A 23,609-nucleotide genomic window follows, 5' to 3' on the forward strand; every position below is an offset into this window, starting at 1 on the left:
GTCCAAATACAAACAGGTAACTGCTAGTGTGTCCACTGAATGTGTGTGTGTTTGTTTGTGCCAGTGACCTTGACTAGGAGTCCGAACACACACATTCCTGCTTCACTGGAAACACACATCTGTTTGTATTTAGTTTTCTCTTCCACACCAACAAACACACAAATACTTTAGTTGCTCTCTCACCATTTGTTTGCTCCACTGACCTCACAAAAAGCACACAATGACACACACACTCTCTAGCTGACCCACACACATGTAAAAAGACATAAACATATATTCACACACACATGCGCGTGTGCACACACTCACACACACAAACATCACTCATTAAACCATTTCATGCTTCTGCTCACATATATGTAAACGGTTATACAACAATTGTTTAACCTTGCAAAGCAACCTTTATTAACATATTGTCCCAATTTCTCTATCTGACACACACACACACACACACACACACACACACACACACACACACACACACACACACACACACACACACACACACACACACACACACACACACACACACACACAGTAGAGCCTTTAGTATAGCATTGAGTCATCACACTGCTCTCCTCCTTGTATTCCCTGCTGGGTGTATAGTAATGTAAGTGAAGGTCACACAGACATATAAACGTGCATAAACAGGATCATCATCACACTCCAACAGTCTATGCCTACATGCAGAACATACATACCGTGAACAAGCATGGCTAGTCTACATGGAAATACAACTGGATCATCAACAAAAGTACATATGTATATTTGTTAAAAGATTATAATAGGTTTACATTTTGTATATTTAATCTGTGCGTGCGAGCTTGAGTGTGTTTGAGTGATCTGTGTTTTTAATTGTTCAATTGTACTATATAACTAGGAGTGTGTGTGTGTGTGTGTGTGTGTGTGTGTGTGTGTGTGTGTGTGTGTGTGTGTGTGTGTGTGTGTGTGTGTGTGTGTGTGTGTGTGTGTGTGTGTGTGTGTGTGTGTGTGTGTGTGTGTGTGTGTGTGTGTGTGTGTGTGTGTGTGTGTGTGTGTGTGTGTGTGTGTGTGTGTGTGTGTGTGTGTGTGTGTGTGGCTGTAAGGGGCCTGGTTATTCCCCTGCAGGCTGGTTTGAATCGATAGCACTAGAAAGTGCTGAAATAGCAGGCACACACGCACACACACACACACACACACACACACACACACACACACGGGTGACTCACTGGAGCTGAAAACATGAACAAGAATGCTGACTTTTGAAACAAGGAAAACAGAGAGAGAGAGAGGGGGAGCCAAAGAGAAAAGAATCAGGGTGACATGGAGAGAGAGAGAGAGAGAGAGAGAGAGAGAGCTCCACTTCACTCCACTCTCATTTTTGCTTAGTTGTGAAAATCAGCAGTGCTGAATTCAAATGCAGAGTACTGCTCCCGTGTATGTGTTAGTGCAATCGTGTGTATGAGAGGAGTATTTGTGTGTTCAGGACTAACCTCGTATTATCCTACAATCCTTTGGTCCTGTTTTTATGTTCTTCATGCTGCTCTCACCTCTCTCTTTAACTGGCCTCAAGATTTGTATGACCTTGGAACCAATGCTAAACAGCTTTTAGTAAAATGACTAATGCTGATACTTAGCAGATTCAAAATGTTGTCCAGGAACATAACTGCAATTTAAGCCCAATCTCTATCCACATGTTAGCATGAAAACAGTCATGAACTGTGATTTGTAACTTTAGTATAAACCAGTAGAGAGATCAAAGTGGCTTGGCCCAAGGAAACCTCCAGGGAGGAATTCATCCTGACTCGACCCTTAACTCTAAATGCTCTGGTGATGCTGATCAAGTGAAGTGACAACATATATTCTGTACATCTATGTCAGTCGTCTAATATGAGAATATTCAGGGATGGCAGACTTGTATATTGTGTATAATACTATGCCACCTGTTATGTACTGTTTAAGTATGGTGGGTACCTTGTTAGTATGCTACTTCTAACAGACAGACCACCAAACTAATGTATTTTAAACATGCAGATAATCAAGATTAGAGAAAAGTCAAAGGAAGTTTTGTTGTCGGATTGGTTTGTGTTCCTGCTTTGTTTGTTTGTCAGCTTGATTACAGAAAAACTACTGGCCAGGTTTTCATGAAACTTGGTGGAACGGTATATCGTGGGTTAAGGAAGTATCCGTTACGTTTTGTTATAAAATAGTTTATCCACATTGACCACCCAGAGGATCATTATGCAAAGAGGTTTTCTTTATCAGAGTGTATGGTGATCATTAACATTAAAGAATGCTGTCCGCATAAGCAGCATTTTAACAGGTCGCCTTTGAAAGGATCGCTCCTTAGAAAGGATCGCTCCTTAGAAAGGATCGCTCCTTAGAAAGGATCGCTCCTTAGAAACCACAAGCTGCTGCTGCAACAATAATATAGTATTGATACAACATTAAACCGCACCCATTGAAGTGCTGCTGAAGGATCGGTGAAATGCAGAAGTGAAGGCATTTGAAGGATTTGACAAATGTTAAAGGACCAAACTTTTGCCATTAAAATAAATAAGAGTCTACCGTGTGTGTGCAGAGTAAGGTTGTGTTAGAGTAAACATACTGTAAAGCTGCAGATGCTGGATGGATGACTCCCCCATTGACCATCACTATTATTGCTGATGCAGAACAGAGAGAGGACCCCTCCCATGACCACACACACTGTGCACCACCAGTGAATCCACTGCATGGTCACGTACGTGTGTGTAGGGCAGTGTTTCTTATTCCGGTGACATAGATAATCACAGTAATTCAACAGGCCTGAGCTGAACTCGAGCAACAAGAGTCTCAGTCAACAGTGTCTGTGTGTTTCTCTGTGTGTGGGGGGGGTGGATGGAAGTGTGTGTGTGTGTGTGTGTGTGTGTGTGTGTGTGTGTGTGTGTGTGTGTGTGTGTGTGTGTGTGTGTGTGTGTGTGTGTGTGTGTGTGTGTGTGTGTGTGTGTGTGTGTGTGTGTGTGTGTGTGTGTGTGTGTGTGTGTGTGTGTGTGTGTGTGTCAGCATGCAAGTGGTTGGCGCTATTAAACATTCACCGGCTCACTCAGCTGCTGCTGCTGCTGCTGCTGTTAGGCTCCCAATCTGGGTCAAGTCTCCCTCCTCTCCTCCCTGAGCTACCTCTATCCCTCCATCCTCTCCTCCTCCTCTCTCTCTCTCTACTCAACTCCCTTAGTGCTCTCTCTCTTTCTTTCTGTCTCGTTCTTTTTCTCCTCCCACCTTCTCTCTTTCTTCCCCCCCCCACCCCTGTTTCTCCCTCCCTCTCTCTCTCTCTGAGTATTTGCTCAGCTTCACAGCTCAGAGGCAAGCCGTGTTCTCATCCAGTGTCCAAGTCAAATAAAGATGCCTATAAATCTTTGAGGGACATGATGAATCATTTCTGTTATTTTCTCTGTGTGTGTGTGTGTGTGTGTGTGTGGTGTTGTGTGTGTGTGTGTGTGTGTGTGTGTGTGTGTGTGTGTGTGTGTGTGTGTGTGTGTGTGTGTGTGTGTGTGTAGTGCAATGCCCTCCATGACTCAAGCTTAAATCTGTAAGTGCTAACATTGTGTAGTTGCAATTGGCAAATCTCAACCAATGGAGCGTAGTGTTAGTTTAGGAAGAACTGCTGCTTTGGCTTCAGCTGCTTTGTTCCTGCTTTTCCACCAGCGGCTCCTTCATCAGCTGCTCTGCTACCAGCGGACTCTTGACGTCCAATCACACTCCTACAGGTGTACATGGCAGCCTCTGAGTCCTCACCATCCCTCTGCTGCCAGCCAACACAGTTTGCTGCTACAGCTCCCATGGCCTCCTCCTTATGCGCTAAGCTCCTGGTATTGTTGACTCCACTAAGATTCATTTCTTTCATGTATGACTTTGTTAAGGGGGATTAGTTCTCCCAGCAGAATCCTCATTCCTGCTCAAATTATTTTAGTGTCCTCGAGACTTCAATGTTTTCTAACCAAGCTCTCAGTGACCTGCTGGTTACTAACGTTTCTTGACGTAGTCCACGTGGGACTGTCCACTGCACGCGTGATTGGAGTTAAGGAGTCCAATATCGGTTTATGGATGTCGACAGCTGAAAAATTGAAGGAGCGGATATCTTAACCGATATATTTGTTTGCAGTCATTGGTCCTGAGAGGTCCTGGGATTGGGGGTGGGAGGGTTTATTTATTTTTATTTTATTGTAATTATTTTTTCCCTTAGTTTTGTCCTCTTGTCTGATTGTTGTTATTGTTTGTTTTTCTGTATTTTTTGTAATGTGTGTTGATTGTACATTGTAATTTACTAAATGTGTGTGAATAAAAACATTTGATAAAAAGAAAAATGTTTTCTAACAAATATAAGTATTTGCTGTGAATTCCTTACTGCAATGTCTCAGATTGAACTAGGTTGCATTACTGAGACAGAGTCATCAACAGCTATAACTTCCGAGGGGTGGAGGTATGCCCATTATTTTAAATGTGTAAGAAGAAAGGACAGGAATGTGACGGTAAGGTGCACTGCTGCAAACACAACATCAAACCTCTCTAAGCACCTGCAGAGGCAACATGCTAACACGAAGCTAGTAGCTAAAGACCCCCGAACCCAGAGTGATGATGTTGAGTGTGTGCCGACTCCGAACAAGCAGCAAAAACTAGAATTGTCCCCGTTATTAACTTGTGTTATGTCTTCCTTATTGCAATAGAAGTTGTTGTGTGTACATGTAGGCCTAAGTTTTAAGTTTGGACTATACGCTGTTGCTGAGTAACGCAAAATTAATGTAACAAGTTTATGTAGAGAGTAACGAAGTAAAGTCATATATTACTTTAAGTAATATGGAATATATTACTTTTTTTGAGTAACGACCCCATCACTGCTGATCACTGAACTAGTTCAACCAGTGACAGTTGAACGTTGTTGTTGCTCTGGTTTATTTCATGCATGGGTACATTTTGAGAGTAGCATCGCATCGGTAGAGTTATCCTAAATTCACTCCTATACAAAAATAAATGTCACACTGTCCCGAAATTGACACCCGATGGACACACGAATATGGAATTGTGAATTTCGCACGAAGATGGCCCCGAACCACACACGAAGGCAACATTTACATTACATTTAAGACATACAACTGCAATGAAAGTACCAAAAACAATGATGTTACAGTACTATGATACTGTACTGATATCTTCAGACTTTGTTCTTTACTTTCTCAGTCTTTATATGTAGAAAATATTACGTTTTCTCCGTAATGTTGTTTCCATAACAACAACAATTTCCTGTCAACTGTCCTTCAAAATAATATATTATATCCTTTTTAGTTTCACAGAACACAAATTGGGTTATTTACATAATATATTTACATGATTTTGTTGTGCAATAAAACAACCCGATGGACACACGATAAAGGAAATGTTCACATTCAGCTGTGATCGTAGCAACATCGGGCCATTCGTGAGGGCATCTTAAGCCATCGTATGACCGCTGGCGGAGTTTCTCAGGCTCCGGCAGCAACTTCGTGAGCAGAGGCAAAATCTTTGGCATGCCAAAAAATAGCCGAAGGACCTTGCGAAGGTTCATTTTTGTGTTGAATTCGTGTGTCAATTTTGCCCTTCGTAAGGCCATCGTGAGGGCATCTTGTTATCCTCGGTGCCATCGGGCATTCGCCCCGATGATAACACGAAGATGACACGATTTGACAAGATGCCCTCACGAGTGCCTTACGAAGTTGCCGCTCACGAAGTTGCTGCCGGAGCCTGAGAAACTCCACCGGCGGTCATACGATGGCTTAGATGCCCTCACGAATGGCCCGATGTTGCTACGATCAGAGCCGAATTTGAACATTTCCTTTATCGTGTGTCCATCGGGTGTCAATTTCGGGACAGTGTGACAGGGGCTTAAGTAATCACCAGGAGAGTTTTTCAATAGAAATGTCCATTGTCTCGCCTCAATCCACCTGCTCTGAGCATACCGTGGTTTTACGTTTGAACATCAGAGACTTTAGGTTCTTGTTTTGTTTCTAGATTTCTGCAACTAAATGAGGGAAACTTCACAACAGGCCACTAAACAATAAATAAAACATATCCACGTCTCCTGTCACTGTGAGTGCAGGTAGCGCTGCTGCTGACGCTTCAACTCTGCTGCCTGCAGTGCACCACAGAAGTATCAAATTAGGAGCTACCGTATAACTCCCGTTATGATGTGTGTGTCCTTGTGTTTCTCTTTTATCTCTGTCTTATCTATACGGCTGACACCACAATACCGCATTGTGCCTAATGAATAACACAATCATTTGTAGGACAGATGATGTGTTCATGATTTTTTTTTTACTCAGTCTATTTCCCGACCCGCAGCTGGCCTGAGAGCGGTCATGTCCTCTCGCTGAAACTGTGACTCATCAGCTGTAGGTGAGCTGTGTCGCCTTTAGCCAAACACTGATGAACACTCATGCACACATTTGGTCACACACATGCAATTAGAGTGTTCCTACATATGCTCTCATATCTCACTTCTCTGTCTGTCTCGTTGCAGCGCCTGTCATCTCGTCATCACCGGTAACAGACTGACTAGAGACCAGTTTTACAGCTGTACTAGAGAGGGCCTGTTGCTACACAAGCTACAAGTGGCTGCTATCTTTAAGGTGAGAAATAGTGCTTACAGCTTTAACATCTTTTTAATATTTCATTTCCAGGGGAAGGGATTATTTGGCTGTTAGGATTTGTTGCAGAATCTTTGCCATTCCCTCCTGCAAATGCTCCTCTCTAAATGTGAATATTGTTGTTTGCTGACATCAAGTGTTACCGGAAAAGTGTGTGAATCTACAAGAACTGGACGTTAGCTGTCTGGAAACGGTAAAATGTTGTCAGTTTGCGAGTGTGTGCATGTGTAAAAAAGCAGCAAAGAAAGGAATGAATTGTCCTCCAGTTGCCATCATGTTATTGTACAGATCAATAGCACTTCTTGTAGTACACGCGTATTTGCACGTTGCATATTGAATAAGTTGTAGCAGACATTTCGCAGCTGTACATTTCATTACACAACGATAAATTGTTAATTGAGAAGGAATACCATTTGCAGAACAAAGACGACCGAGACTCCTCTGTGTAAATCTACTAGCTCAACATCTGTCCGCTTCGTTCCACACCTCCACCTACCAGAGCTATGAAAAGCATTTGTCTTTAGCCTGTTGATGTTTCTTGTGACAGCTGCCATCTCTACAAATAGCCCGGGATGTGGTGAGAACATTCACAGCCCTGTCCTGCGCTGCCTCGCTCTCAACATCAAGCACGTCTGGAGTGGGAGTTAAAGATGTGGCTACACTGAGACAGATATTTTACCATTCACTGTTCAGCAGCAGATAAAGAAGAATACAAGTATAATATGCTGTGTGTTTACCCGTACCCATGAGGGATCGTACCAAGCATGTTGCAACATCCCTTTTTTAAATTATTATAGGAGTGGCTGTGGGAGATTTTGAAAAGAATGTATGCAGTCACTATATGCAATTTGTACGAGGTCTAACAGCTGTACTGCTGAAGATGCCAGTCACAGCATTTACACCGATAAGGCTTTATTTCTGTTTTGTGGAAAGCACATAAAACAGTACAGGAGGCGGGTGGCGCATTAGTTTGTGCGTTGGTGTTCGAATCAGGGGAGCACAGGTTCAAACCCCACTGCAGTCAGCATGTCGTTGTGTCCCTGGGCAAGACACTTCACCCCAAAGGGCTCCTGTGGGGATCGCCCACAGTATTGAGTATGTAAGTCGCTTTGGATAAAAGCGTCTAACAAGTGACATGTAATGTAATCATTGATATTTGGATGCAGCAGAAACAACATATGTTTACCTCTTAACTTGATATGGTGAGCAGTTGCTTATTTACACATCCAGCAGTGCAACATTATCATCCGTTGAGAGTCTGATTCCCTCTCTTTTAGCTCTGACTTTGTTCTCAGCCAACTCCTGGGGGAAATAATCTGGCTCTTTAGCTGCTAAATGCTCCACTATGTTTACCCGCTAGTCTCTTACTGTGTCTGTCGGTCATTTGCTGTGAGCAGGTCGTGGACTGTGAGGTTTTTAGAGGATTTCTGGGGAAAACACCAGATTTAACTGTTTTACATTTGGAGATTAACACTTATGTTGAGTTTGATACATACTTGCAAAACCATTCAATGTAAAAAAAACAGTACAGTCATCTATCTAGCCTAGTGCAAACTGATATTAGTCGTGCACATTTCACCACTGAATCTTTGCTCGCTGGCTCGTTCAAAAAGCTAAAGAGCATAACAAAATGTGCATTCATGTTTGTAGGGTGAGATAATAAGTGATCATTTAGCGGGAAAGCGAATAGGGGGACGAGTTAAAAGTCGCATGCTCTGCTGTTGTGCATTAGGCTGTCGCTCAGTGTGACCGTTTGCTCGCCTGATCTAACTGCTGTAGGAAAATATTTGATTGGCTGTATCGAAATATGGCGTTCATACAGGTATATTGATAATGTACCTTTCCCCCTTTTGTCTCTGATTTTCTCTGAGGAGAACACAGGACAAATGGCTTACAGTGCAGTTATGTTTGCTTTAGCAGACAAAAAAAAAGCAATTACATTTCAGTTGGACTTGTCTAAATTGATAAGCGCTATCCCAGCACAGCATGGCACGACTTAGTTCATAAAGCACATAATGATGCCTGCTTTGACAGATGACATCAGAGATCCCAGAGGAAGCTGGACTTATTACGGCTCTGCCTAATATTACAGAGGTTAGGTGGAGGCGGAGTGACATGAATGAGAGGAGACACAACGAGAGGCGAGGGAGTGGGAAGAACGACAGAGAGGATGAGTGATGGGCTCATTAAATGTCTGCTTTCTCAACCTGCAAAAAATGTCCCACAGCTGGTCACAGACACTCATCTGAGGTCATCATTATTATCCATGACATCACATTGTTAAACATCTGCTCTCTGACACATAATATGGCCCCAGATACTTGGTGTCATTGGGGAGAACCAGCGTAGCCCTATTGAGCTGGCTAGATTGCAGAGCTGTACTTTCTTCAACAACAAAATGGGCTAATTCTGCTCATAAAGACACTTATAATGTAGTAAGTGTTTATTTATGGCCCAATTACATCTTAGTATAATTCTCCGTGCGCCTGCATCAGCAAAACCTCCAAAACAAGCTTTTCTGTACTGCGGCATGCTAACAGAAGATACATCTCTGGACTTTTAACTCCTTACAAGCTCTGGTGCATCTTTAGATCATCATCTGGATGTGTTCTGGGCAATTTGCTGCCAAGTTCCCAACTTTAGAACTCTTCAGACTTTCTTTAGTCTGTGAGAATCTCAGTAAATTAGATCAACAGTCAGCCAAATGAACCTAAAGTTACCAAATTGTGATACATTGGCTTTTGCTGCGTATGCTAGCTTCAATTCTGAACATTACTGTAAGAACTCGTGGACATCCTTTCAAACAGACCATGAAACCTGTTGACCACTCAGAGCTGAAAGGGTGGACATTTTGACCTTCAGTTAGCATGTTGGTTCCAACAAATTGTGACTAGCTGACTCTGGTATTTATTTTACTCTTATCCCTTCAAAATGTTCTTATTTTTCCTGTGTATGTTTCCCTTTATTTCATTGCCATGCTAGCTAGTCAAATCGATCTCAGTTAAGATATGAGTTCAGTAGTGAGGCAGAAACAAATGAGGTGTGAGAGCGAAGATGAGGTAAAAGATGAAGAGCAGGATGAGGCAGAGGACAGGTGAAGAGAGAGGAGTTTCTGAGGGACTATTAAAGCTGATCAAAATTAAAGTCAGCATGAGGTTAAATATAGATGTTTATTTTACAATTGTGGACCATTAAATCTTACTATTTCCACCGGACACATTCACTATCGGAAGATAACCTTTGGGCTGGTTGGATTTGATTTGCACCCTCAGCAATCTCTCATTCCCTGTAATGAGTAATCATTGACACACACACACACACACACACACACACACACACACACACACACACACACACACACACACACACACACACACACACACACACACACACACACACACACACACACACACACACACACACACACACACACACACACACACACACACACACACACACACACACACACACACACACACACACACACACACACGCAGGATGTTAATTTGACTTGCCAGGAAGGAAATAGTGAGTTTCGCCTGAGTTGGTCCCTGGACATGAATCTAAAGACTGTAGGGAGCGTGCAGAGCAATCAAGTGATAAAGCTTATTATCTGAGAGGAGCTATATTCTAAGACTTATTATCTACCAGGAGTTAAATGACTTTCAGGTCCTCAAAGGCCTGATGGCCTGGTTTGACTCTGCGGGAGGGAGAAACGAAAGAAAGGAGAGGGGAGCTCAAGGAGGGAGGAAGAGAGGAAGAAGCAGGTGATGGAGAAGGGGGATGATGGAGAAGAAAGAAACAGAGGAGAGGAGACAGGAGGGGAGAGAAAACCAGATGTGAGGAGAGGGGGAACAGCTGTAAAACTATGAGAAGGAAAACAGAGATGAGGAGAAAAGGAGAAGTTTGAAGACAGGAGAACGGAGAAGGTGATTCATGGAGGAGGGCGGACACGTTCCTGTCTTTTTGTAACTGCTGGGCAACCAATGTGTGGGATTGGATGGTACTTCATAAAGCTGCGGAGAGATGCATGGTAGTTCTGAAAGTTAACCTCTATACTGTAGATACTGTAGTTGATTGCCTTGTACACGACACATGTTGGCATAGCAACAATATACATGTATTTTGACTTTTTGCGTGGAGCTAACTGCAGCAAGTTTGTAATGTAGCTCGACTCGAGAAAAGGTTTCCCTCTGCATGATATCATCATACAAACAAATTACAATGATCTTGTAAATAACATTTGTAATACATTCCTAAAATGTGGCCTAATGATTTCAAAATAAAGAGAGAAAGAAGGAGACGTTAGGTCTAGCTAGCAAACGTTAGCTTGTCTTCAGACTTGTCACTAGCAATGCAGCTTCAGCAATGAGGATCTCCAAATTGCCAATTACACAGAAAGGTGTTGCTGTGAGGCGACGTCCAGCTGAAACAATGTCGGCGCAGGTCACCTTTAATTCAAAGTCACTGCAAGATAAAGATTAGTTGGTCAGTTTCCCATGATGCATCATGTCTGCAATGTCACCGTAAGCACACCTGGCACAGACCCACGGAGCCGCTGTGGAAACAGAGACCCTCTGCCAGTTCAGAGGAACATCGTCAGGCACCGTTTCCTTTCCTTCAGTGTTCCTTTTTAGGAAAGAAAACAATTATTTTCAGTCTAGCAAGTGTTCAATTGTATCTCTACTTAAGTGCGTTTCAATTTCCATCTGTGTGTAACATTGCATATTTTCCCTCCAGTGTATCAGTTGATAACTTTTGCAAACATCCTGTCAAGTGGAAACGTTGGATTTGTGCCTACACAAATTACAGTAAAAAAATATATACTGTCCCATTTATTTGTATTTTATTGACTCCTTATGTGCCTCTGTCCTTCACAGTATGTTTAGTGTATCGTGTGTATGTATAATCAAACGTATTTTAAGTGGTAATCAGCAGTTTAAGCGTAAATGAAAGCATAGTTGATCGTTGTGTCCACGGCCTGAATCAGATAGAAGTTAATACATACTTCCCCAACAGTGTTTTTGTTTCCAAACTCCAACATTTATAGTTCCATAATTAAGGTTATCGCTAGGATTTGAAACAAAGGGGCCTAAAGTGATTCCATACTTAACCACCGCTAAATGTTCAAATACAGAGTGAGCAAGCTGCTGTATTTAGCCATCCAGAAGCCCATTACTGGAGGATCGCTCCCAGCCTAAAGAGTGCTAATGAGCACACTGTGCACCAGTGTTAACCCAGGCCCTCTTTAAACATACAATATTGACAAAGCTAATACAAAGTATGTCCTGTGGAGTGCATAGCTGAGTGTTATTCCATGTAAATGAACACTCTTCTGACTCTAAGGTTAATTTATTTTATTAGCATTAACTGCCTTAAAAGCTACTCAAACAGAAAATACATTATAGGATTCAGAAGAGTTTAAAAGGAATGAAAGAAATACTCACCTCCTGTACCAAGTGCAGCAAAGCAGCTACAGCTACTGCTCTTGTTGTTTGTATCGGCTCGTTATGATCAACAGAATACTTTTAAAAACAAGATAAGACACAAAACTACGACACACTGCTCTGGTTGGTTAAGATTATTCTTTATTATGAAGTGCCACAAAATGCTTTGTGTTCATTGTGCTTACATTGTCTGAATTCTGGCTCAAAAAAACCCCAGGAGGTCTCCTCTCTGCAACAGAGAGCCAAACCCCCCGAGGTAAGGTGTGTTAGATATCGCTATACAGCAGTACAAATGTCTCAATCCAAAGGATTCTTTACAAACCCATTTGCAATAAATGATTATTTAGGTTATCATCATTCTTTAACTTGGAAATACAAAAAAAGAAGAGAGGTCAAGCTAGTACAAGGTTTTTTAATTATTCTCTACCTGAATTCTAGTTAGTTTCATTGTGCTACTTTCTTTAAGGTGGAGATGAGTAGAATGGAAGTGCTTATAGAGGACAGACCTGGAGCTCGCCCAGAGACAGACGCACACGCAGCTTTCCTGCCTCAAAACCGGTACAAACAGCCGCCCAACAACATCTCAACAAATACCCTTAAGACGTTTAGACTGCAGTGCAAAGTTTCAAAGAGGTTTTTTATACACAAAGATACGATTAATGGTACGTAAACAGCAGTGGGAGACATCGCTGCCAGAGAGCCCATCAGTGGTTTCTGTAACAACGTTGTGCCCTAAACACTTTGATCTGTAACGACAACAGGAACTGTCCTATCGCTTTTCTTGCTCGCATCGAGATTCAATAAAAAAACTATTTTAAAGTCAGCAGTTAAAATAAAAACCATATTATTCTTTATATCTCTAAGGTGTTTTAAGAAAAAATAAAGGTAATGCTGTTTTTCTTTGCATATACTGTGCCGTAGGCTTCTTAATATACAAATGAACTTGTGTTATTTATTTTGAGAATTTGGACAAGTCTGAAAATCACTGATAACGAGACAAATGCCCGCCCTAATAAGTTAAAGCTCTATGACTAAATGTCTGATACAATTCAAGTGATTGCAGCTGAAATCAGGCAGAGAGATAAGAGACCTGTAGTTTGCTGACTCACACTCTCACTGCTTCTATCACAACAGAAACCGCCTCTTTCTCATTGACTTCTTACAATCAAATACTTCTTTGTAAAATAATTAAAGATCCTATCGTCTCCTGCAACACAAGCCTTTCAATGCAAAATGTGTACTTCTCACTTCAGAGCAGATCTGTCCGCCTTTCATGTCACACAGGTCCAATCACTTTATCTCTGGGATGTTAATTAAATTAGGTAATGGGTCCATGTATCAGTGCAGACTCTCCTTTTGTCCCTAAAACCCTAAATGGTGTTGGATATCAATCAATTCCATCTCTAATTGAGTCATCTTATGCCTGAGGAAGCACTGTAATTATCAAAACTTCCTCTGTCAGAGATTCACATTTAAATATTAAACCCATTTTCAACCCATTTTCTTTTCAATTGTTGGAAGATTGACTGTAGACACAAATTCTCCCCGTGTCTCTCATCAAAGCTCAACAGCAGGCACAGTGTGCTCTCATGTGTGGGCATGCAAAGTTACAATGATAAATATGGCATTTAAAACAAGCACTTGATGTTTTGTGCAGATCTGTGTCCTCAGTCTGTCTCTCAGGAAACTCCAGGGATCTGTAGAAAAGGTTTCTGAGCTGCAGAGAACTGGGTTCAGCAACACTGGTATTGGCCGCCTAAATAAAAGGTTAAACCATCTATGGGTTGGGGTGGATTAGAGTTAGCCTGTCTGTAGGTATATCGCTCATAGAGTTAGCCCATGGTCGGCCCAGTAGGGTTAAATGGGGCCTACTGCAGAATAATCTTTGCCAAATGTATATGTCGGACTGTAACGGTTGAGCCTTCCAGCTAAAGTGCATGCTTTCTCTGCGGTTGAAGAATGCACGCTTTATGGTTTGGAAGTGCACTGGAAGGCTAGTTGAATAATGCATTGCATTTCAAGTTGACCTCGGTCGAACTTCAACAATGCACCAAACTCGGATCTCTATTGAAGGAATGCTACAGTACGAACACTATACCTGCTATCATTTTGGTAACCATTGTGATGTTAAAAGATCTGTTAAAGCCCATTATTATTTGGCTGCATGACACAGAACATTTGTTTTGTGCCGTTTTAACATCTGCGTACCTTTTTAATAATCTGTTGAATGTCCAATGATCCAGTCCGACTAAACTGTTGTCAAGCTTAATCCAAGATACTGGATGCTATATGTGATGCTAGAGTTAGCTTAGCATAGGTCTGACGGGTTAGAGTTAGCCTAGCAAAGTTCTAACAGGGTTAGCGTTAGCCTAGCACAGGTCTGACAGGTTAGAGTTAGCCTAGCACAGGTCTGACAGGGTTAGATTGAACCTCACAGATCTGACAGGTTAGAGTTAGCCTAGCACAGGTGACAGGTCTGACAGGTTAGCGTTAGCCTAGCACAGTTCTGACTGGTTAGTTAGCCTAGCACAGGTCTGACAGGGTTAGAGTTAGCTTAGCATAGTTCTGACAGGTTAAAGTTAGCCTAGCACAGGTCTGACAGGGTTAGAGTTAGCTTAGCATAGTTCTGACAGGTTAGAGTTAGCCTAGCACAGGTCTGACAGGGTTAGAGTTAGCTTAGCATAGTTCTGACAAGGTTTTAGTTATCCCACAATAGGCCCACACCCAGCAGGCAGCTGACCCCAGCCTCTCTAGCCTACATCCTACTTTAGTTCTACTCACTAAGAGGCAGGCAGTGCATAACAAGAGAGGAAAGACAGGACTTTTCTTTTTGTTACTCTAACACTACATTGGCATGTTCCCTGATGTCTGTAATATTAGTTTTTTTCTGTTTATGACTATAGGTGAAGTAAGACATACCTGATTTTTAAACTGCTATACAGTAGTAGGTAATACTTCATAACTTCATCATAAAATACCATGCATTAGGTGATTATTGCTTTTAAAGAGTCCTACGGAGGCTCCAAGAGAAAAAATATTGCCCTCACGTTCTATTTATAGGAATTTGGCAAAAAAATCATAAGATTTTTATGACGTTGGCATAGATTTCATAATTTTTTTGCATGCATTAACGTTAATACGAAAAGAAAAAAAAGGTAAACAACATAATAAGAAAAAATAATACTTAAAAAAGTGACATATGCTTTGGCCTGTAGTGATAAAAGAGGTTGGCAAATATCCTACATACATATACAGAAATTAAAGTGCAACAAATAAGTTAACGCTATCACTTCAATTTGACTCAATCAAGTATAAAGATATAACAAATACAAAATCATGTTCAAATAAATAAGTAAATAAATAAATAGTTTTTACCTCAGTAGTGGAGAGAATATGGTCACTTGGTGCAGCAGAACATTATTATTATCATTATTATTACTATTATTATTACTATTATTCCCCAATAAACAAAATGGGAAGGAGAAAACCTCTTTCACTGCGTCTCAGTGCAGGTAACCATGGAGATATAGGCTTATTATTGTCTGTCGTCCTCATCAGTGTCCCAAAGTCTATGTATCTAGATGCCAGAAGGAAGCCGTGTTAGTATTATTGTCTCCATCCAGAACGGACAGAGGAAGAGGAGGTGAAGAGTTTTTGAGGAAGTGCATGCGTCGATCAGTTAAATCCTTAAGTGGACAAATCTCAAGGAGAAAAATTGTGCTATCATCATGAATAGGCTCCGTTAGAGAGGAGGAGGAGTAGGAGGAGGAGGGAAGCAAGGTCATATTCTGACCAAAAATAGATTGTTTGTGTCTGCAGTTCAGTCTGTAAGGATAATGGTAATCTATGTCTGCAGTTTGTGTTTTATCTATGCAGGGGGTCATGCATCGAGGGGGCCGAGAGGAGAGTAGGGGCCTTTGAAGCAAGCGGACTCGTAGTGCTTGTTCAGGTAACTCTTGAGCGCAAAGGTCTTGTCGCAGCGTTTACACTTGAAGTGCTTGAAGGCCGAGTGGGTCTGCATGTGAGCGCGCAGGTTGGAGCGGTCGGCGAAGGCCTTGCCGCAGTGGGCGCATCCGAACGGCTTCTCGCCCGTGTGAGAGCGCATGTGGCCCTGTAAAAGCCACGGCCGACTGAAGGCTTTCGCACACACGTCACACTTGTGTTTGAGGTCGTGAGTGAGCAGGTGCATGGCCATGGCGGGCATGGACACGTACACCTTCGCGCAGGTCGGACATTTCTTCGCCATCTTGCTGTCCAGCGAGCGGTGTGTCTGTTTGTGCCGGCTCAGGTTGGAAGACGTGGCGTAGGTTTTGCCGCACTCGTTGCAGCTGTGCCTCTGGATGGTCCGGGGGCTGCTGATGGCTTTCCTCCTCGAGCGGCCATCGCTGATGAAGAAGGCGTCGACTGAGTAACCGTCGCTCACCGCAGCGTCCCCGTTGATGTAGCTGTCAGTGATTTCTGAGCTAGGACTGTCAGGGGACTCGGAGTCAGGGGCCCCGTATTCACTGTGGACCCCATCGTAGGGGGGCTCGGGGGAGGGCACCTTGAGCCCACCGTCACTCTCACCATCGTACACGACGGGGCTGATGTAGTCACTGATGTAACCAGCTGCCATGGAAGAAAGAAAACAGTGAGAGGTTATAGAAATTAAGACATATGAGTAACATTTTCATGTGGTTATATTTAGTTTTATAGAACAAGCAGTAATGTTTCTCACACTGTCCTTCTAAATAAATCAGTGTGTAAATTGCCCCATTAAAGTGCGGTAAAGCCACCCCTCCCAAAAATGCCCGGTGTGCTCTAATTGGCTTGCTATAAAGATAACCGCACCTTTGGAAAGGTGATTCTTAGACTGTGGGGGGAGAAACTCAAATTAGGGGTGCTATATTTTAATGAACCTGCATGTGACATGGGGAGCCACATCTCGTTGAATCATATGTTGTCCGACTGTGGCAGCCCACATAAAACACATATACGTTTTTACGACATGTACATTTAAAAAAAGAAAACTAAAAGCTGTTTATAGTGAAGCACGGCAATGGAAACAAAGACGTAGGGACTCGGATGTAGGTGCTGGACCGTACTGTAGCACTGACAGAACTTGAACTACTTCTGCTAAAAAGTTAGCAATGATTGAGAGTCAGACCTAAACATTTCAGATGTGTGTATCTCACACTGTCACTTGTATTCATGTAGCCTTGTTATTCATGTTTTATTATCTTTGCTTTCAAATGAGTGTTTTTAAATGGCATTTTATAATATATGTTTCTTAATGCTCTTAATTAATGTCTTTCATTTTTGTAAAGCACTTTGAATTGCCTTGTGTTGAAAGGTGCTACAGTATATTGATAAACTTGCCTTGCCTTGCCAGGAATAAAATGCTATATTAAAATGAATTAATATAAAAAAGGATGATCAAACACCAGGGCCCCCCCCCCCCCATCAGAGGCCTGCGGTTCATACACCAGCACGTAGTGTGAGTGACATTCTCGACTGCCCACGCCTGCGTAATAGGGACTCAACAGGGGAAAGTTTGGATTAACGCCATGAAATAGCTTTAGCCAGCTGGACAGGAAGAACAGAGTGAAATCAGATAGTCCTCTTTTCTCCAGCTTATCCTCCTTCACAGAGACAGTAATGCAGCGCTTCACTTTCCTAACCAGCTTTACACCGTCTGAATTGGTGAAATTGAACAAGTGCTTACTCAGCGATGTAAACAACCACACCATTAGAGAGGTACATCTCGCCTGATACGGCTGCACGGTGTTTTCCTGCTCCTACATTCCACTTGAGTGCACTTAGTACAAAACCTATACGTTAGGTTGACGTGAATATTCAGCGTGTTCATTCAACCAGTCACTTGTTTCTAGCATGTTACTGCATATGGTGTGTAGGAACACCATTAGGGCGTTCACTAAGTGCTGTGGATGGACACACACACTGACACGAAAGGCATGTCTTTAGAAATCTTACGCATTTTTCAAGTTGAAAGAGAAGAGAACCAAAGATGGAAACACTTCAACCGAACAAAAAGAGCCGATCAACATTTCTTTTAAAAATGTTACATGTATTTATAAGACTTCTATCCACAAGATCATCCGTGGTTTTATCGAATATGTTTTGTGTTGTGCTGTTTCTTAGAGGTGCAGAGGGTTAAGGTCCTCCTCTCAATAAAATGCACTGAAAAAGACTTGAATAGGCTGCCACATGTCAGGTGTAGAAGTACACCGAATACTGAATTCGTCATAATGGCTGTGTATCTGCAAGAATCTGGTGGTACGGCCCAAACTGTCACGATACAGAGATGACAATTACAATAGCGTGATAATGCAAGCATTCGTTACAATGCACTTTGAAATCAGAGCAGTGGGATCTAACAACATACAAGTAGTGTGTTGCCTCCAGCTAACAGTCCAGTTTCAGTTTACATCCATGTCACTCCAAAATGTCATGTGTTTAGACATGTGTGCAAAATTATCATTATTAGCTTTTAAATTCTTACATTTGGACCGAAAACGTGTTTTGCAAGGTCACAGCGACCTTGACTTTGACCATCTTCAGTTCATCCTTGAAACAAAACATAATATTCTGATAGTGATATGTGTTGTTATCCTCTTCCCATCCTATAGTCATCCTAATAGTCACAGTCCTACCTGCATACTGCTGCAGCTATATGTCCAAATCCAACGCCTGCATTAAACCTTCCTAAGTACTCTAAAGGAAGACCTCAACTGACAATTAGCAGCAGCAACTGTAACTACTTCCAACAACTGTAAACATATGTGGTCTGAATTGGCATATTGCAACGCAGAACATCTGTCTCACTCCTGCACACCTGTGGAGTGTAAAAAAAGCCCGCAGTATTCGTCTATATATAATTCAGCAATATACCTCCTCTCAGTTCTCAAAGGTTGCAATTTAAATGCCATCCTCTGAGAAAGATAAATGCACACAGGCTGACCCTGAACTTGAGAAAGCTGATTTAGGCGGTGAGAAGGAGCATCAGCACCACGGACAGCTCCAGTGCGGAGCAGGTCGATGGCACAGTGACAGCAGGGCTGCTGCACAGGCTTAGTCAGTGCGGGCAACAGCGTGCAGTTCACACATCAGGGGGCTGAAGAGCTGCATGGCAAGCCTTTTGGGGAAAGTACAGTTACTAAAACTCCTCCTAAAGCTATGCAGATGTGCAGTATGTGAGCAGGTTGGAGGGGGCTGTGACGTATGTTTTTTAGGAGTATACTGTATATGTATCGGAGGGATGAAACCCTCTTTAATGGTTTAATTCACACACAAAGAAATGTTGCCTCTGCATTTAAATAGTACTAGGAGCAGAGGGCAGCTATTGCACAGCGCCCAGGGGGCAATGGGAGTGGGGGGGTGTCCGGTGCCATGCTCAAGGGCACCACGGCAGGGCCCAGGAGATGAACTCTCCAAGTACCAGTCCACACTCCATTAGGTCTGGTCGGGGACTTGAACCAACATAAAAACTGTGCAATATACCTGGCTGCTAAATCCTCAGAATTGTTACAGGGTGTGTTTTTTTGTAAAATGTGTAACTTTTTTTATTATAATTTCTTTTTGTATCTTTAGTACTTTTTTGTAAGCATGCTTAGGTAACATTAAGCTGTCTTTGGCTCTTTTCTGCTGTAACAATGTACATGTCCCCTCTGTGGGACTAATAAAGGTATTCTGGTTCTCATTAGGAAATGCATGTCAAGAAACCATACACAACTGCAGATATAGTAAATGACTAAATACTTATATCTACATAAAATACCTTGAGATGAAGTCACCAGGAAGACCGGAGGTTGTGTATGATGTAAAGGGAAACCTGTCATCAAAATTATTAGTGCTATTAGTATTTACTTTTTCTCCCTTTTAAGAAGTTGTTATTATTAAATCCAGTCTCTTGGAGGAGTACTTTTGAGATGCAGAAGCAACACGCTCTGTGACGACGCATATCTGTCTGCACACGATGACAGCCTCCACACATCCCAACTGAATACACAGTCCCATCGCACACAACGCACTGAGCACGGGTGAGATATCAATTATTCCAAAAGCCGGTTCGTTTTGAGCAGAGAGTCGCTCCTAACGCGGTCTTTGCAGCTTAATGCAGCTTCCACGTACAGTACAACTACGCCTGTGTTGTACTGTACGTGGAAGCTGCGTTAAGCTGTTCCCGTCCGATGTTAGGGGGTAGAGACAAAAGGTGGGCCGGGACACGCAGCTGCTGAGCCGGCAGATCGCGTGTCGAGCCGAGCGGGGCTTGTTAACCTCGGCATTATAAATACATCGCTGACAGCTCTTTGCTTTACGAGCAGAGGCATGCAGGCAAGACTACGCACAACACACATAGCACACATGTTGGTGTGCAACAGTGTGACAATGACATTGGTGGTGGAAGCAGTCCATCAGTTACATTGCAAAGGCATCTCAGGGTTTTGGTGTAAAATGTGACGCACACAGTCACGGGGGGGGGGCAAAGAGGCAGAACTACACAATGAGTCACTCTGTCGTCAACATATCGAGGTGGTTTGTTACACCTGATGAGCTCATCAAAAATAATTGGATTGTAAAATACCATATTCATGATGGGACAAACTAATAATTTAAAATGTGACTTCCATTCAGAATCTGTTACCTGTAACTTATATTCAACAGATCATCCGTGGGAGAGGTGCAGTTAGGGAGGTACATTCTGGGTGTTGTGATATTGTTACAAAGCCTTTTGGGATGCTTGTATTCATAAAAAATAATACATATCATTATATAATAACAATAATATGTAATCCAGGCGGGATATCGCCCTATAGAAATCTGCATACACTGCAGAAATAGGACAGCTATACCTGAACACGGGGCACATGCAGAATGCAGACTATAAGCTTGTAATGGGGATCATTTCATAAACAATCAATAACAATAGATTGGTGGTAATCGTCCTGGACACAGTGCTGTTACATGAAGAAGAACAGCTGCTTATTGGGCTTCACCCGGACACTTTACAACACTGTACGAATACTGTCATGGTTTGTCAGCTAATTGTCTGTATAAAAGATCTGCCCCCTTGCACACAAGGACAACACTTTGACTTTGACGGAGCTTGTTAATTCCCCTTAAGCAAGTTAAAGCGCAGCGCATAATAATAACCTCAGTCCTGTCTTTATCTCTTTTAACCTCATTTAGCCTGCGTAGGGGGGGCAGAGTCCCCGCTGACCGGGGGCCAAAATCGATGATTCATGGGATGCGCTGGATTTAGTTGATTTCTCAAGTGACCTTTCCGCTCCAGTGGCAAGTCAACTCCTACAACCGAGCAAACGCTTCAAATGAACTGTTGGATTGTGGGTGGTATCGTTAAGCTGTAGTTAAGGTTTGCAGCTCCTCGTGTTTTATGGTGCCACATCGTGTAGAATGACTTGTAATGGACTGCTTAGTGCAGGGCTTTGATGCTTCTATCATCCAGCATAAAGGTAATAACTGTCCACTGTCTGAGCTGTCTGCCAGTGTGCTTAATCAATAATGATAGGCTCTGCCTGTAGGCTACACCCACATCACCTACAGGTAGCAACAACACTGTCACATGGTTCAAAGAGCAAGGATATATGACAGGATATAACAAGAGCAGGTAACACTACATGCAAACTGGAAAATGCTATGCTAATTACATCGTTGAGTCTCTGTGATAAATGTATAGTTGTTTGTGTTAAGAATTGCAGCTCTACATGGCTATTGGGGTCAATAAATAAAAGAACAATCACAAGGACTCCCTCCAGGATCCACCTCACAGTCACATGCCTTATTTTTGGAAACAGCATTGTTAGGCTCCCTGCCTCTCCCCCTCTTCCTCCTCCTCCTCTTCCTCCTCCTCCTCTGTCAGAGAGACTTGTTTTTGAGACACCTGTTAGTGCTCGCGGTGCAGCAGCCTGACCTACCTTTGTCATGGAGCCGCAGGCTGAGGTCTGTCCGGTGCCGGTAGACATTCCCCAAATCATGCGTGAAATCATCAAGTTTCACCTTTTTCACCAGGAAAGACCTTGGCATGGTGCTGCGACACCGACACACACACACTCACAAACACAACAACACACGCACAAACACAGCCGTTTTCCGACGACCTGGCCAGCGTGCTGACTCGCCCGATACACACCAGAGGAAGATTGTTTCGGAAGAGAGCGAGTTGCTCCGTTAAAACTGTCCAACCAGCGCTTAGTTAGTATGTCTTTAGTTTGTCTTTCTGACCGTCCCCGTGCTTTAGTCCTCGTGCAGAGTGGGTGAGAAATGCAACTTCAGCACCGGACAGCTCCCTCCGGGGGGGGGGGGGGGGGGGGGGGGGGCTCGCGCACTCTTTTCTCGCAGGCAGGCGGCAGAGGCTCGTGAGCAGTCAACAAAAAATAAACAAAATAAAAGGTAAGGGAGGCAACGTGCAGCGCGTGCGGCGGCTCTCGGGTCCTTCTAAAGAAGAGGAAGAAGAGATTGAGGAGGAGGGAGGGATGCGAAGGAAATAAGAGGGGGGTAGGGGGGAGGAAGATTTTGGAAGCTCTTCAAAAGAAAAATGTCGGGCACCTTGTCCAATTTCCTTTTTGCCGCCGAAATAGTCCTTTATTCCCGTTAATGACGAGTACTTAGGACGGTGCAAATCACAACGAGACTCCCTGTGGGCGAGTGAATCAACAGCGTCCCCTCTTTCTCTTTTAGTATCCCTCTCTCTTCTCTCTCTCTTCCCCTCGGTCTCTCTTTCTGCTGCGTCCGCGAGGTGTTCCCGTGAGTGTGCCGTCTCGCGATCAGCTGTTGGCATTTATACGGAGCGCGCGCGAGAGAGAGAGAGAAAGAGAGAGAGGGGAGATGGAGGGGTAGACACATGGGTAGAGGGAGTGCTTAATTTAATGCATCCCGCATCCCTGGGGAGCGGCGACTGGCCCGGATGATTTATTGAAGCTGTTATCAACTCCTCCTCCCCCCCCCCTTTTTTACTTTCTTTCTCTGTCTTTCATTCTCACCCCTTTCTCTCTCTCTTTTCGTTTTTTAAGCGTGTGTGTGTGTGTGTGTGTGTGTGTGTGTGTGTGTGTGTGTGTGTGTGTGTGTGTGTGTGTGTGTGTGTGTGTGTGCGCGTGCGTGCGTTGAGGCACCATGTTTTGGGGAGATAGGAATGGAACTTGTTGTTTTTAGTTTGTTTTTTCAAGTGCTCATCGATTTCATTCAGCTATCGTAGTGCATTGCACTAAATGTAAATATTGTCCCATTGTGTATATGATTATTGGGAGACTGTTTACTTTTTTTTGTTTCTTCTTCTTGTATCACCTACCACGCGATGACATGTATAATACGGGGGGATATTAACTTGCTGAGAGCCCCGTAATTATCATTAATGTGGCCCTGAAGGCAAATGGGTGGAGACCAAATGGAGCGTTTTACACTGAGTGCCGGGTTAATATGGGAGTAGAGTCATATCTGCTCCAGGGTCACACTGGGTTCACGGGAAAGTTGTATTGCAAGTGTCTCTGCTCCGTGTCGATATTATGCAACAACA

At 43.0% G+C, this 23,609-nt stretch overlaps 1 protein-coding gene across 1 annotated transcript; it reads right to left on the bottom strand.

Moving 5' to 3' along the window:
• Positions 1-12,243: 12,243 nt before the first annotated feature.
• On the bottom strand, positions 12,244-22,356 carry LOC117460389 (transcriptional repressor scratch 1-like). The gene is made up of 2 exons (XM_034101771.2): positions 22,015-22,356; positions 12,244-16,687 (listed from the first exon to the last, which is right to left on the bottom strand). Exons 1-2 carry the CDS (start codon positions 22,121-22,123, stop codon positions 15,960-15,962), a joined length of 837 nt encoding a protein of 278 aa, XP_033957662.1. The 5' UTR covers positions 22,124-22,356; the 3' UTR covers positions 12,244-15,959.
• Between the last annotated feature and the right edge of the window lie 1,253 nt (positions 22,357-23,609).

This window comes from Pseudochaenichthys georgianus, chromosome 16 (genome assembly GCF_902827115.2).
Source record: "Pseudochaenichthys georgianus chromosome 16, fPseGeo1.2, whole genome shotgun sequence".
In the NCBI taxonomy this organism is placed as follows: Eukaryota; Metazoa; Chordata; class Actinopteri; order Perciformes; family Channichthyidae; genus Pseudochaenichthys; species Pseudochaenichthys georgianus.